This window comes from Hyperolius riggenbachi, chromosome 7, assembly GCF_040937935.1.
Source record: "Hyperolius riggenbachi isolate aHypRig1 chromosome 7, aHypRig1.pri, whole genome shotgun sequence".
Taxonomy (NCBI): domain Eukaryota; kingdom Metazoa; phylum Chordata; class Amphibia; order Anura; family Hyperoliidae; genus Hyperolius; species Hyperolius riggenbachi.
Window position 1 is genome coordinate 214,877,346 of NC_090652.1, and position 12,625 is coordinate 214,889,970.

Below are 12,625 nucleotides of genomic sequence, written 5' to 3' on the forward strand. Positions count from 1 at the left end.
TTTGAACTTCAACCATAAATATTTTACCCAAAAATGTAGCATCACTAGAACCCAAGAAGACTACAAAGATACTTTTACGTTAAGTAATTTCCTATAGAAATACATTTACTAGTAACATTTAAACAGAAAGAAGACATATTAGGGACATCTAAGGTCTCGTGGAGGATCTGAAACTGGGACTGTGGATATCAATTGTATTTTGTGCTACAATCTATTTAGTTAGGATTGTGGGTGCAATATGGAGCAACAATTGCTATTTCCAGATATCGTATATTTCTACTAGACAATAATAATCAAAACAGTAATCATCCTAGTGGACTTTAACCTAGTCCATCAATAGCTCTTTTATGTCTTCACAGTGGAGAAACTTAAAACACTTTCCAAGCAAAAGTAAAACGTTTCTTTAAGATTTGTAGGAATTTTGTCCCTCGCTAGTTTTCTTCGGAGCAGATTCATCTTTTAATGTGTAACTTCCCTTAACTTCTGTGTTTTGCCTTAAAGACTTGAGAAGTTCTTTTGGGGAGACTCAAATTTATTCAGAAGAGTCACTGTGAAATGACTAGGTGTATAATATGCTGGACTGCTAATATATCTATGTATCATGTACCTATGCTCCCCATTATTGTATGTTTTTTATACATTGTACCGCACCACAAAAGATGTTGGAGCTATATAAATAAAAAAGAAAAATAATACTTTTCACTTCAGCACAACGGGATCTGAGAGAGGTTGGAGGGTGGGTGGGGGGGTTGGAGACATTTGGGAAGGGAAACATGACAGAAATTTTGGCTAGTAGTTATATGTTGCGCAATGCGAATGTATCATTTGGTTGCTATGTTTTGTTTTTACTGTTGTTTTTGTCCTTTTCTGAATGATTCCTTGATTTATCTCCACTCTAATTCACTCCAAAGATGTTCTATCAGGTTGAGGCCAGGGCTCTGTGCAGGCCAGTCAAGTTCCTCCACACCAAACCCATTTAACCATGTCTTTATAAACTCTGTTTTGTGCACTGGTGTGGAGTCATGTTGAAATAGGAAGGGACCATTCCCTTAACTAAGGGGTTAAAATCAGCCTCTGAAAAACAATCTCACTTCATATTCCCTCCTCCACCAAAATGTACACTTAGAACAATGCAGGCAAGCAAGTACTGTTCTCTTGGCATCAGTCAAACCCAGATTCATCCATTAGCTTGCCAGACAGAAAACTGTGATTCAACACTCCAGAGAACAAGACTACTGCTCTAAAGTCCAGTAATGGCATGATTTACATCACTGCATCTTATGCTTTGGATTGCAAATTATGAAAGGCTTAAGATGCAGCAGTTTGGCCATGGAAACCCATTCCATCAAGCTCTCTACTCACTGTGTTTGAACTAATCTAAAGGCCATAAAAGGTTCAGAGGTCCATAGTTACATAGTTATTTGGGTTGAAAAAATACATACGTCCATCGAGTTCAACCAGAAAACGAAGTACAACACCAGCCTGCTCCCTCACATATCCCTGTTGATCCAGAGGAAGGCGAAAAACCCTTACAGTTACTTACTCTGCAGAAAGTTTGTGACTTCTGCAGAATGTGTTTCTCAGTATGTGCTGACAGCAATCTGTGATTTAACATTGCCTATCAGTTTGTGGCTGAGTTTCTGTTGTTCCCAATTGCTTCCACTTTGCTATAATACCACAACAGTCCACTATGAATGCACTCACTGCACAAGTAGTATTTTATCATGGTACCATGCTGGAATTCACTAGGCTCCTTAGAAATACCCATTGTTTCTCAATGTCAGTAGAAGTAGTTTGCATGCCTGTGTCCTTGATTATATATACCTGTAGCCATGGATGTAATTGTGAAGTCAATGATTTTGAGGGGTGTCTTGATACTTTTTGGAATATAGTGTAGGTCTTAAATAATAATGATTGTTACCTGCGTCACACAATAATATATACAGATCCTTCTCAAAAAATTAGCATATTGTGAGTTCATTATTGTAATTAGCATATTGTAAGTTCATTATTTTCTGTAATGTACTGATAAACATTAGACTTTCATATATTTTAGATTCATTACACACAACTGAAGTAGTTCAAGCCTTTTATTGTTTTAATATTGATGCTTTTGGCATACAGCTCATGAAAACTCAAAATTCCTATCTCAAAAAATTAGCATATTTCATCCGACTAATAAAAGAAAAGTGTTTTTAAAACAAAAAAAAATCAACCTTCAAATAATTATGTTCAGTTATGCACTCAATACTTGGTTGGGAATCCTTTTGCAGAAATGACTGTTTCAATGCGGCTTGGCATGGAGACAATTAGCCTGTGGCACTGCTCAGGTGTTATGGAGGCCCAGGATGCTTCGATAGCGGCCTTAAGCTCATCCAGAGTGTTGGGTCTTGCGTCTCTCAACTTTCTCTTCACAATATCCCACAGATTCTCTATGGGGTTCAGGTCAGGAGAGTTGGCAGGCCAATTGAGCACAGTAATACCATGGTCAGTAAACCATTTACGAGTGGTTTTGGCACTGTGAGCAGGTGCTGAAAAATGAAATCTTCATCTCCATAAAGCTTTTCAGCAGATGGAAGCATGAAGTGCTACAAAATCTCCTGATAGCTAGCTGCATTGACCCTGCCCTTGATAAAACACAGTGGACCAACACCAGCAGCTGACATGGCACCCCAGACCATCACTGACTGTGGGTACTTGACACAGGACTTCAGGCATTTTTGCATTTCCCTCTTCCCAGTCTTCCTCCAGACTCTGGCACCTTTTCTGGATTTCCGAATGACATGCAAAAGTTGCTTTCATCCGAAAAAAGTACTTCGGACCACTGAGCAACAGTCCAGTGCTGCTTCTCTGTAGCCCAGGTCAGGCGTTTCTGCCACTGTTTCTGGTTCAGAAGTGGCTTGACCTGGGGAATGCGGCACCTGTAGCCCATTTCCTGCACACGCCTGGCTCTGGATGTTTCTACTCCATACTCAGTCCACTGCTTCCGCAGGTCCCCCAAGGTCTGGAATCGGTCCTTCTCCACAATCTTCCTCAGGGTCCGGTCACCTCTTCTCGTTGTGCAGCGTTTTCTGCCACACCTTTTCCTTCGCACAGACTTCCCACTGAGGTGCCTTGATACAGCACTCTGGGAACAGCCTATTCATTCAGAATTTTTTTTTCTGTGTCTTACCCTCTTGCTCGAGGGTGTCATTGATGGCCTTCTGGACAGCAGTCAGGTTGGCAGTCTTACCCATGACTGCGGTTTTGAGTAATGAACCAGGCTGGGAGTTTTTAAAAGCCCCAGGAATCTTTTGCAGGTGTTTAGAGTTAATTTGTTGATTCAAATGATTAGGTTAATAGCTCGTTTAGAGAACCTTTTCATGATATGCTAATTTTTTGAGATAGAAATTTTGGGTTTTCATGAGCTGTATGCGAAAATCATCAATATTAAAACAATAAAAGGTTTGAACTACTTGTTGTGTGTAATGAATCTAAAATATATGAAAGATTAATGTTTATCAGTACATTACAGAAAATAATGAACTTTATCACAATATGCTATTTTTTTGAGAAGGACCTGTACAGCTTTACGTGCAAAGATCTTTTCTTACCAGCAGCTCCTGCCATGTGCTCATCCACACTCAGAAGCAGCTCCCAAGCAGCAGGCTGAATGTCTCCATACATCTCCTCTGTTAGGATTGGAGCTGCTTTAATCAGCAGTGACAAAGGAGCTGGAGACAAGCTCATAACCTAAATGACACAGAAGAATACAGATGTGAACTATAAAGTGCAAGACACATACAGTGATGATTTCGGCCATCACAGCCCCCAAATTCTACAGTGATCATACTAATGTACCATGATCAGGTAAGGAACGGTTATTCATTTGATACAAATGAAAACAAAAGTCTACATTTTATTTTTACAATATCACTCATAGAACTACCGAGACCAATATTAAAACTGGATGAACATCCGCGCTGTCTAGCGCTTCACAGCAACAGCGAGTACACAGTCCAGACCTCAGGATATATGGACATACAATCTTTGGTGATCACCTAATATGAGCTCTGTCCCTGCATGTATGAAGCGTGTGAGTGATGAGGGTTGCATCTTTTGAGGGTTGGCCGGCTACCCTGTGGGTTAACTTTTTAATATGTTGAATAATTAATAATAAAGTATTTTTGTATTTTTTACGATAATCATGGTTATTTGAGTATTTAATTGGAGTGTTCTCCTCCTCAACTCTACGCTTAGATTTTTATTATCAACATTAAAATCTATTTTTTCCTCACCTGGAGCTTCTTCCAGCCCCTTGTAACCGTCAAAATCCCTTGTCGCACAATCGGTCCACCGCGTTATCCGGCTGGCCGCCTGTGATGATCGCGATCCCACCAGTGGGTCAGGTCCTCTGCACCTGCCCGTGCCCACGTCATCTGGCTCATTCTGCACCTGCGCAGTAGTTCTGCGCAAGCGCAGTACGTGCCAGATGACATGGACGTGTGGGCACAAATGCTCGCACAGGTGTGTAATCACCCTTTCTTAAGCCAGGTGCTACACTAAGACTACACCAGAGTGGCAGTGTATTCATAAAGCACGGACACATTGTGCACACTGGCAGACCATGGCAGTGTCCATCACTCCAGCTACACTTGAGAGCAGATGCGTGAGATGCTATAGCAATGTATCTGCAGTACAGTAACACTCTGCATATCTGGTTTTTGCTTTGTGGAAATGCAATGGACAAACCCGGGCATCTCAGAGACAGATTTGGGTGAAAGTGTTTATTGCATGAGATCCATTCTGCATGTCCATTAGTTTGCACAGGTGTATGTCCTTCATAAACTTTAGATTTTCTCTATACTGTCGCTCACCATTGACCCTACATTAGTAAAGTTTTGACTACTTTTCTACATTTTAATCATCAAAGCCTTGATCAGGCCTTGCAGTAAATTTAAATTGAGTGGACGGGGGATCAAGTACCACCTAGGTTTGAACTTCAGTAAGCATTACAAACCCAATGCAATCAGTAGCCTAACTGATTCTGAAGGTACATACACAGGTCTGATTTTTCTGAATGACTTGTCATTCAAACTGGTCATTAGGACGACAGTTTGATGAGTGTACAAATGATTGTTAGACTGACAGCAGCAGTTTTTACTGATCCGCTTGGCGGATCCGTTGGACAAACTGTCGTTCAAACAACAGTTAGGTCTGTACATGTGTACAAACGACTGGGAGTTGTTTGTACAAGTAATTGCCATTCCAACATAAGGTCTTTTGATCAGTCGTTTGATCTGATACATTGTTCTATCCAGCCCATTGACCAGTCAAACGACATGTAAATTAGCTGTAATTAGCATATCAGACATTTTGTAGTCTGTGTGAACAAGGTGTCTGAATAACTTTTTGTTTGAATGACAAGTTGTTCAAACGTCTGGTTTGAATGACAATCGGCGTAAAATCAGACATGTGTACGCACCTTTGAAGGGAACCTAAACTGAGAAGGATATGGATTTTTCCTTTTAAAATAATACCAGTTGCCTGACTCTCCTGCTGATCAGGGCCTGTTTAACTCGTAATGGGGCCCCAGGGCAAAGGTAATCCTGGGACCCTCATCCCCCAGAAAAATTACAGCTACTGGCCAGATGCTGAGACCCCCTCCCCTTCCTTTGTGGGCAGAGCCCCAACCTCCCTGCTAATTGATCTGCGCTAACAAATATATCCTCTAGCGGGGCCCCAGTACGAGAGCAGCATTTGTACTTTACCTGTCTAGGCTGCTGTGCTGGAGTCAATTGGCCATCTTCATTCTACTTCCTGTGTGACCCAGTGCATCATAACATGTGTAACATGCGCCGGGTCACATAGGAAGTAGGATGAAGACAGGGAAGCGGCTCCAGCACAGCAGCCGAGACAAGTACAAATTACAAATGCTGCTCTCGTGCTGGGGCCCAGCGAGAGGATATATTTGTTAGCGCAGATCAATTAGCAGGGAGGTCAGGGTTCTGCCATCGTGGGGGAAGGGGGCGGCAGCGCGAGCACACTAATGTTGAGGAGTCTGGGGCCCCAGCAGTGCTCTGGGCCCTGGGGCAATTGCCCCCTTGCCTTAATGGAAGCGCCGGCTCGGCTCCTGATCCTGTGTCTCTAATACTTTTAGCCACAGCCCCTTAGCAAATATGCATATCTGACTGTATTCTGATTAGCTGCATACTTGTTTCAGGTGTGTGATTTAGCCACTACTGCAGCCAAAGACATCAACAGCAACTGGTATTGTTTAAAAGGAAACATCCATATCCCCAGGGGCGCCTCTAGGCATAGGCAGTACAGGCCATTGCCTGGAGTGCCATTGGTCCTGGGGGCGCCATGTTGCTGGATTAAGCCACGCCCCCTGGATGAAGCCACGCCCCCTGGTTAAGCCACACCCCCACTGGTGTTCTATTACTTGCTTCTAATGCATCTGCTTAGCGTAAGTTGCAGGCAACTGCCACAGTGTCCCTCTGTGCCTTGTTCATCCTTCCACCCCCCCCCCCCCCCTTTGTGCCTCCTTCTGTCTGTCCCTTTTGTGCCTCCTGTCTCCTTGTGCCTCCTTCATTCCCTTGTGCTATGTCTGACCCCGTTTGTCCTTCTGTCTCCCTTTATGCCTCCTGTCTCCCTTTGTGTCTCCTTCTGTCTCCATGTGCCTCCCTCAGTCCCCCTGTGCTACCCCTGCAGCCTTCTGTCCCCCTGTGCCTCCTTCTGTCCCCTTGTGCCTTTCTTTGTCCCCCTGTGCTACCTCTGCACCTCTATTCCTCCTTCAGTCCCACTCTGCCTCCTTCTGTCCTCATGTGCCTCCTTCTGTCTCCCTTTGTGCCTCATTCTGTCTCCATGTGCCTCTTCAGTCCCCATGTGCCACCTCTGTCCCCTGCGCCTTCCTCTGTCCCCCTGTGCCTCCTTCTGTGCCCCTTTGTGCCTTCTTATGTCTCCCTGTGGCTCTGTCTGTCTCCCTCTGCCTCCTTCTGTCTCCCTTACATCCTCCTCTTCTTCTTCTGTCACCCTTTTGTGGCTCCATCTGTCCCCCTTTGTGCATCCTTCTGTTTCCCTTTGTGCCTCCTACTGTCTTCCTGTGCTTCCTTCTTGCCCCTTGTGTGCTTTTTTCTGACCCTCATCGTGCCTTCTTCTGCCCTCTTTGTGCCTCCTCCTGTCCCATGTGTGCCTCATTCACTCCCCCTGTGCCTCCTTCTTTCCTCCTGTGCCTCCTTTTGTCCCCTATTGTGCCTCTTTCTGCCCCCCTTTGTGCCTCCTTCTGCCTCACTTTGTGCCTCCTTCTGTCCCCCTGTGCCTCCCACTGTTCTTTTTTGTGCCTCCTTCTGTCCCTCATGCCTTCTTCTGTCCCCCTGTACCACCCATTGCCCCCCTGTGTGCCTCCTTCTGTCCTCCTGTGCCTCCTTCTGTCTCATTCTGTCCCCCATTGTTCCTCCTTTTGTTGCCCATCGTGCCTCCTTGTGTCCCCTTTTGTACCACCTTCTGTCCTCCTGTGCCTCCTTCTGTCCTCCTTTGTGTCTCATTCTGCCCCCCCCCCCCACTGTGCCTCCTTTTGTTGCTCATTGTGCCTCCTTGTGTCCCCCTGTGTGCCTCCTTTTGTTCCCTTGTGCCTCCTTCTGTCCTCCTTTGTGACGTCTTCTGACCTTCATGCCTCCTTCTGTCCCCCTGTGCCTCCCTATGTCGCCCTGTGTTCCTTATTCAGTCCCCCTGTGCCTCCTTCTGTCCCACTTTGTGCCTCATGAAAGTGGAGCCCTGCCTATGTGTATTTTCTGGTGAAATGCTGTCGCATTGTGTATTTTCTGGTGAAACGCTGCCAGCATTGTGTCATTTCTGGTGGAACGCTGCCGCATTATGATTATTTTCTGGTGAAACGCTTATCTTCATGGGGGGGGGGGGGGGGAGGTGGGGGGCGCTACAGGTTTTCTCGCCTGGAGTGACAAAATGGCTAGAGGTGCCCCTGTATATCCCTCTCAGTTTAGGTTCCCTTTATTACGATCTCTGTTGAAAATATATTAAATCAAGTTAGGCAAGGTAGAATATAATTCACTTATACCTAACCAATTTATGCCTGGGGAGTGATTGTTACTTTTAGTGAGATTCCTGCCTTGAGAAAGAGTGACTATAAACCAAATGCCATAGCATGATCTGAGGAACATTGCACCCTAAATTCTTATGTTGTGCTGATGTGCATTGGTTTGAATCATGAACCCAGCAAAGCAAAGGACCACTATCTGGAGTTTGGAATCGCTTTGGATTACTGCACTGCTTGGCAGACTTTGTATTGCTTTGCAGACTCTATATCAAGCACAAGGCAGATTCCACAATGGTCAATTCTGAAGTACATTGCAAATACAATATAACTAGTCATTAACATCAATATTCTCCTCTGACATTTCAACCTTTAACCTTCTGTTTTTTTCTACCAACATTATGCTTACAAAGCTTTACCTGGTGCCTTATATATTTCAGCATTCCACTGTCCTTCTTTCCCTCTAGGTTAGCTTCTGTGACTCTTTTCTTCAGTGACGGGGTCCGCAGGCAAGATTTGTCTGAACACTGGAGGTGTAAACATAGGATTTATTGTGCGTTTTCAATATAGCTTTTTCCTGCAAAAATGTACGGTAATTCTCTATCCATCCATTATGAAGAATTGCCTTTACACTTCAGTCTGCAGTCAGCTATGATTTTTGATCATTTTAATTGCTGCCAATGTTTGAAATGCAAACTGTGTTTCACATGAGCCTCCCTTGTACTTCATCTAGTCACCTCTTGCCTTTTCAGCATCTTATTTAAACAAGTTTACATTAACTAGAGGTGCTCATATTGTGATATTTAAAGAGTTACTGTCAGGCTGCAAAAGCTAATTTAAACCTCTATTCTCCTGTGTTAAACAGTTTAGAAGGAAGCCAAAAAGGCAATACTGAAGTTAAAAATCTCTCTTACTGTGATGTGTGCTGAACAGCAAGGCTCTTTATTCCCAAACTCCTAAGGAGGACGCAGGCCGAATAACAGATACTGCAAAGCATTCTGGGGCTGCCTCTTCTTCCCACTGCAGTACCTTGGATCATTCCACTTCTTTTCCCTATCACGCCTAGGCTGCTTTCTCAGTGAGACATTACAGGCTCATGTTACAGTAGCTTCTAACAGCAACCAGCACTTAAAAATCACAGGGCATATGTTCTGTTAGAGTCCGCTATTGTTCCTAGCCACATGGCTAATTAATATTCACTGCACAGTAGTGTACATTACGATCTTTTTTGTGAGTGGAATCATCAGGAAGCAGGGAGGATATGACCTCACAATTAGCTTCATAGGAGACAGACAAACATGGAACCTGCTATGAGCTGTCAGGAGCATCATTCTCTGCAAATACTATATAAAAATTCTGTGAAATCCAAACGTGGACAGGGAAATGCATATGTAATGTAAGTACAGCCCATATTTAGCTACTGATATATGTTTTTTTCTCTGAGACCCTATACCTAACAGCTCCTCTTTAACAGAAGCCCATATGCAATTTACTTGCATATAAAAATATGAGACTCATTCCCATCTTACTAATGGTCTATTTATCATCAGTACTAAACATTTTCTGTACTCTTGTAATTGAATCAAGGCCCCAATCAGAACCAATATCTAAATTCCATGCCTTATTTCCTGTAGATCTTACCGAGGGGTTCAGTAATGATACTGTCTAGCCCCAGCCAGATATACTACAATCCCTGCCAGCTCTGTACCGCCACCGGAGAAGTAATTATTTATATTCTCCTGTGAATGGCTGGTCTAGTATATACTGCATCATGCATGGCTCCTGCTGTGAGCTCCCCGTGATGCAGTATCTCAGTGCACCTACTGGATTTCATTACAAATGTCCCATGGTTGCAAAGAGGTTGGAAAACTATAAAATGCATTAAAAATATGGTGTGAAAAGTAATTTATGCTGCATTTTAAAATGGAACTGAACTCTTGCACTGGACAGAGGGAAAACAGAACATGCACCCTGTGGCCTCAATTCACTAACCTTAACTCCTGTCTTTAATAACTCTTCTGAGCTGTTTTACAGTTATCACAATTATATCACCATGGTGATAACTGTAAAACAGCTCAGAAGAGTTATTAAAGACAGGAGTTAAGGTTAGTGAATTGAGGCCATTATGTATTTATAGAGTTTAGTCCAATTCCCCCTCATCTGTGACCAAGCACAATTTGTAATTTGACCTCTTAGCTGTGTCAGCTGACTGCCACGGCAGAGAGCTCATTTGTAAATACAAAATGTTAACAATATGTCTGCTACCATGAAAGCAGGAAGTAGACCAACTGCAGATTTATTGCAGGACTTGTATCATCTGTAACACAGAAATTATTTTCTTATTATGCTGTTGCATATCTTTTAGAGCTGAGATGAAGTTCTGAGTTCAGGTCCACTTTAATCTGGAAGAAATGTACTTCTTATAAGTATGTGTACACATGTTTTTTACATTTTAATTTTTTGTTGTCACAGCCGTCCTTTAATGTATCGCCTATGGCACAGATTTTTAAGTGCCTCATGTAAAATATAGCTATATATGTCACTAACATTTTCCCATGGAATTCTAACACTCTAACACATTAAAAGGGGAACTTGAAGTAGAAAAATAGTAAATAAAAACTCGCCTGCTGAACTTAAGCACTTGAGGACTCAGCCTTTACCCCCCCCTTAAGGACCAGCGCTGTTTTTTCCATTCAGACCACTGCAGCTTTAACGGTTTATTGCTCGGTCATACAACCTACCACCTAAATGAATTTTGTGTCCTTTTCTTCCCACTAATACAGCTTTCTTTTGATGCTATTTGATTGCTGCTGCGAGTTTTAGTTTTTATTATATTCATCAAAAAGGACATGAATTTTGTCAAAAAAAATGACTTTTTTTAACTTTCTGTGCTGACATTTTTCAAATAAAGTAAAATTTCCTATACATTTGAGCACGAAAGTTATTCTGCTACGTCTTTGATTAAAAAAAAACATTCCGTGTATATTTATTGGATTGGGTAAAAGTTATAGCGTTTACAAACTATGATGCCAAAAGTGAATTTTCCCATTTTGAAGCATCTCTGATTTTTCTGACTACCTGTCATGTTTCATGAGGTGCTAAAATTCCAGGATAGTATAAATACCCCACAAATAGCCCCATTTTGGAAAGCAGACATCCCAAAGTATTCACTGAGAGGCATGGTGAGTTCATAGAAGATTTTATTTTTTGTCACAAGTTAGCGGAAAATGACACTTCGTGACTAAAAAAAAAAAAAAAAAAAAAGGTTTCCATTTCTGCTAACTTGTAACAAAAAAAAATGAAATCTGCCATGGACTCAACATGCCCCTCAATGAATACCTTGAAGTGTCTATTTTTCAAAATGGGGTCATTTGTGGGGTGTGTTTACTATCCTGGCATTTTGGGGGGTGCTGAATTGTAAGCACCCCTGTAAAGCCTAAAGGTAGTCATTGCACTGTGGGCCCCTTAGCACAGTTTGGCTGCAAAAAAGTGTCACACATATGGTATCGCCATACTCGGGAGAAGTAGTACAATGTGTTTTGGGGTGTATTTTTACACATACCCATGCTGAGTGGGAGAAATATCTCTGTAAATGACAATTTTTTTTTTTTTTTTTACACACAATTGTCCATTTACAGAGAGATTTCTCCCACCTAGCATGGGTATGTATAAAAATACACCCCAAAACACATTGTACTACTTCTCCTGAGTACGGTGATACCACGTGTGGCCCAGAGTCCAATGAGTACCTTTAGCATTTCACAGGTCATTTTGCGACATTTGGTTTCAAGACTACTCCTCACGGTTTAGGGCCCCTAAAATGCCAGGACAGTATAGGAACCCCACAAAGATTTTACTTTTTGTCACAAGTTAGCGGAAAATGATTTTTATTGTTTTTTTTTACCAAGTGTAATTTTCCGCTAACTTGTGACAAAAAATAAAATCTTCTATGAACTCACCATACTCCTAACGGAATACCTTGGGATGTCCTCTTTGTAAAATGGGGTCATTTGTGGGGTTCCTATACTGCCCTGGCATTTTAGGGGCCCTAAACCGCGAGGAGTAGTCTACAAACCAAATGTCTCGAAATGACCTGTGAAATCCTAAAGGTACTCATTGAACTTTGGGCCCCTTAGCACACTTAGGGTGCAAAAAAGTGCCACACATGTGGTATCGCCATACTCGGGAGAAGTAGTACAATGTGTTTTGGGGTGTATTTTTACACATACCTATAATGGGTGGGAGAAATCTCTCTGTAAATGACAATTTTTTGATTTCTTTACACACAATTGTCCATTTACAGAGATATTTCTCCCACCTAGCATGGGTATGTGTAAAAATACACCCCAAAACACATTATACTACTTCTCCTGAGTACGGCGATACCACATGTGTGGCACTTTTTTGCACCCTAACTGCGCTAAGGGGCCCAGAGTCCAATGAGTACCTTTAGCATTTCACAGGTCATTTTGAAACATTTGGTTTCAAGACTACTGCTCACGGTTTAGGGCCCCTAAAATGCCAGAGCAGTATAAGAACCCCACAAATGACCCCATTTTAGAAAGAAGACACCCGAGGTACTCCATTAGGAGT

General features: G+C 42.6%; 1 protein-coding gene across 22 annotated transcripts in view; it reads right to left on the bottom strand.

Annotated features, from left to right (window-relative positions):
* The window catches only part of UNC80 (unc-80 homolog, NALCN channel complex subunit), a 261,092-nt gene that overhangs the window by 107,714 nt on the left and 140,753 nt on the right, over positions 1-12,625 (bottom strand). For all 22 annotated transcript variants that reach the window (XM_068245196.1, XM_068245188.1, XM_068245180.1 and 19 more), the window contains 2 exons: positions 8,452-8,559; positions 3,594-3,732 (listed from right to left, as the gene is read on the bottom strand). In XM_068245196.1, the coding sequence (XP_068101297.1) occupies positions 3,594-3,732; positions 8,452-8,559 (247 nt within the window). The remainder of the gene's footprint in view (positions 1-3,593; positions 3,733-8,451; positions 8,560-12,625) is intronic.